The following is a 3,754-nucleotide window of genomic DNA, read 5'->3' on the forward strand; positions in this document are numbered from 1 at the left end:
GATTTTAATCGATTATCTTGGTCAATTGATCGAATGAATTAATTAAGCTCTTAAAAATTATTCGATCAACGGATGCAAAAATCGGACATCACTAACAGTGAGAATGATTTGGTCCTCCCAAGTATCGTTGGTTTGGTTCATTGTGCATTTTCACGCATTAGGACAATCACGAAGTGCGGCTACAGTCATTCTACCTAAGCTTTATCAGCTCTTATGCTAAATGTTCGTTATGCAAATGGAATCCAAATGCATAGCACATAGAGCAACAGTATGTAACATTTAGGGCTGCACTGGAATTGTTTTCGGAATATGCTTTGATGCAAAGAACGCGTTCCAAAAACATTTTATTTTATCATTTTCTATTAGTCATGGCCGTAGGCTATTGACAATTCACAAATTAACTAAATTTTGGAACAGAACGAAGATTTAAACGTCCAATCAATTTTTTCACCTTTATTAGACACCATTGAAATTAAATCTTATTAGCAGCTTTCTTCTGTTCGTACAGCTTCATCCGCGACTCGATCTCTGGCCGGAAATGACGGATGAGACCTACAAGAAAAGTTTAAAAGTTAAAGCCTATACAGGGCACAATCCATACCGTGAACATTACCTTGCACTGGCCAAGCAGCACCGTCACCGAGGGCACAAATAGTATGTCCTTCGATTTGCTTGGAAATCTCCCACAACATATCGATCTCATCCGGGCGCGCATTTCCGCTAACAAAGCGATGCATAACCTTGTACATCCAAGTGATACCCTCACGACAAGGCGTACATTGGCCGCAGCTTTCGTGTTTGTAGAAATCAATCAGACGCGAGATAGCCTTGATAACATCGGTCGATTTATCCATCACAATGACGGCGGCCGTGCCAAGAGACGTTTGGGCCTGAACAAGACCGTCAAAGTCCATTAGGACATCATCGCAAACATTTTTTGGAATAATGGGAGTCGATGAACCTCCTGGAATAATGCCCAGTAGATTATCCCATCCGCCGCGGACTCCTCCGGCATGACGTTCAATCAATTCTTTCAATGGGATGGACATTTCCTCTTCCACTGTACACGGGGTGTTGACGTGTCCCGAAATGTTGAACAACTTCGTTCCAGAGTTACGAGTGCGTCCAAAACTTGCAAACCAAGCACCACCACGACGACAAATTGCCGGGGCAACGGCCACCGTTTCGACATTGGATACAGTTGTTGGACAACCGAAAACACCCACATCAGCCGGGAATGGAGGCTTTAGACGAGGCTTGCCCTGCTTTCCTTCCAGAGATTCAATCAATGCCGTTTCCTCGCCGCAAATGTAAGCTCCAGCACCACGGTGCATAAAAACGTCAAAATCGTAACCGGAATTGCAGGCGTTCTTCCCAATTAATCCAGCTTGGTAAGCCTCAGCAATCGCAAGCTGCATGTTCGACGCCTCATTATAAAACTCTCCACGAATGTATATGTAAGCCGCACGAGCGCCCATAGCACGACCAGCAATTAGACAACCTTCGATCAGCTTATGAGGATCGTGGCGCATAATTTCACGATCCTTGCAGGTTCCTGGTTCACCCTCGTCAGCATTCACCACCAGATATTTTGGACGTCCATCGGAGGGCTTATTCATAAAAGACCACTTCATACCGGTGGGAAAACCTGCACCACCACGACCACGCAATCCGGATGTTTTGATCTCATCTAAAATGAGGCGCAATTTTATTGATTCTCCAGATCTAGGGAGTAATATTAGACTTACTAATAATCCATTCAACACCCTTATCTAGGATTTCCTTGGTCTTGTACCAATCACCTCGTCTGAGGGCTCCTTTCAAGCGCCAGTCATGTCGTCCGTAGAGGTTGGTAAAAATGCGATCATCATCAGATAGTGGACCGAATTTAGTTTTCGTTTGCGGCGGTGGAGCAGACGCCTGAGCAGATTGGGCACGAACCTGCTGCGTGTTGACCGCTAACATTGACGTCGAACCGGTGCTTTTAAGCAACGGAAACAGTGCAACTGCAAAATGCGACGCAAATTTGTAAAAAAATTACATAATTCCAATCCGTAACACAAGCGACAAAAAATATGGAATCCCTTAAATAAAATAGCAGAACTTACCTATTTGCTGCCGCGGAAGAGCATTCAAACGCACCATTGCATTTGCCATGTTAAAGATCGCGTTTCCGGCACCGAAAAAACTTTTCAAGCGCAGAAAAATTTGCTTTCGGCTGTGTACAGGTGAAGGGGCTCTGTTATTTTCTTAATTTGCGAAACTCGTAAGAAAATCAAAATCAGTAAAAGTTGACAGCTGACGTTGACGTATAAACGTAATATTTTGGAAAACTTTTCGTTTCATCACAGGTAATCACACTGCCCAGCGGTGCTTGTGCTTTAGGATTGTATATATATCTCGTTTTTTTTTTTGAAAAGGGTTAAAACAAAATTTGGGATTTTCGTTTTATTACATATTGAGGATCTCTATTCGAAGTATTATCACTGAGAACTGACATACAAGTAAAGTTTTCGACTTGTGTAAGAAATTAAACTGTCGCTTTGAAATGACAACAGCAAGTAGTAACTTGCCACTGGTCGGCGCTTCGATCGGCCAGCAATCGCTATACGTGACTTGTATGCAAACTTGGATACAATGCTGACTCACGCATGCAAACCTGTATGCGATGGTGATTTTCAACGTATTTTCATTTAAATGTTTACACAGGTTCTTCGGGAAAGTTTGTTCTAGCTTATATGTCTGTTCTCTGTGGTATTATCACATGTAAAAACCCAAATGCCATAAAAAATAATTCTCGACAAACATATGATTACGGCCTAAAAGTCAACTGTCAAAATCCACTTTGAATGGAAATTCCAGACAAACCGTTACTAGTCGAACACAGTTCACAACAGTTTATGAAAGAGAAAACTTTTCTCTTTCGTTTATTACCAACATCTGTGATTGGCGTGTAACAGTTTGTCCGGAATTTCCATTCAAAGTGGATTTTGACAGTTGTTTGTCGAGAATTGAAAAACATTTCGCTATATTGAGTAAACGGCCAATATTAGTTTGGTGTGCGATAATACATTGGCCGTTTACATTTTTGTTTTGTTTTGGTTTATTGGCCCTTTACTTTTTTCGTTTGAAAATGACAAGCACAATCAAACATCATTTCTACACTGCAAATAATCCACACATTGAACTCAAGTGTTTTACACTTAATTTTGCCGCAACTGGCTTCACACTTAGATCTTATGTGTTAGACACTTAATAACAATCTTCTTTAAAAACTCGTTAATTCCAACAGATGCTACACTTAAGTTTCATATGCGTGGTGCTTTCAAATGAAGTGTCTGATAAATAGTTATTGAGTGTAATACACATGGACATCAACTGTGTCAACTTAAAGAATAAATAATTTCTTATGAAAGACATGTGTGTAAATGTTAATTTCTATATGGCAAGAACATTGTTTGCTTTGAATAAAGATGTAAGTACACTATATATTTTTGTTTTATTTAGATCTTTTATTTTATTTTATTATAAAAGCCAACTTAATCTACTTACAAATAACAAATTTATGGAGTAAAGTTTATTTTTCAGCTTCTGAAGACAACTGGCTGCGTAAGTTCGCCCACTTGAAAAGCTGGATGTCCCTAGCTTAAGTTCCGCTAGCACCTCATCTTCATTCTGTAATAAAGAAAAAACAGGTCAATAATTTATAACTTTACATAATATATTACTTACCATCTAAAATTACCAGAATACG

The 3,754-nt window shown here is 40.0% G+C and overlaps 1 protein-coding gene across 1 annotated transcript; it reads right to left on the reverse strand.

Moving 5' to 3' along the window:
• Positions 1–331: 331 nt before the first annotated feature.
• On the reverse strand, positions 332–2,287 carry LOC131682367 (NADH dehydrogenase [ubiquinone] flavoprotein 1, mitochondrial). The gene is made up of 4 exons (XM_058963788.1): positions 2,109–2,287; positions 1,749–2,006; positions 614–1,690; positions 332–552 (listed from the first exon to the last, which is right to left on the reverse strand). The coding sequence occupies exons 1-4, from the start codon at positions 2,155–2,157 to the stop codon at positions 473–475; spliced, it is 1,464 nt and encodes a 487-aa protein (XP_058819771.1). The 5' UTR covers positions 2,158–2,287; the 3' UTR covers positions 332–472.
• Positions 2,288–3,754: the final 1,467 nt, after the last annotated feature.

Source organism: Topomyia yanbarensis, chromosome 2 (assembly GCF_030247195.1).
Source record: "Topomyia yanbarensis strain Yona2022 chromosome 2, ASM3024719v1, whole genome shotgun sequence".
Lineage (NCBI taxonomy): Eukaryota > Metazoa > Arthropoda > Insecta > Diptera > Culicidae > Topomyia > Topomyia yanbarensis.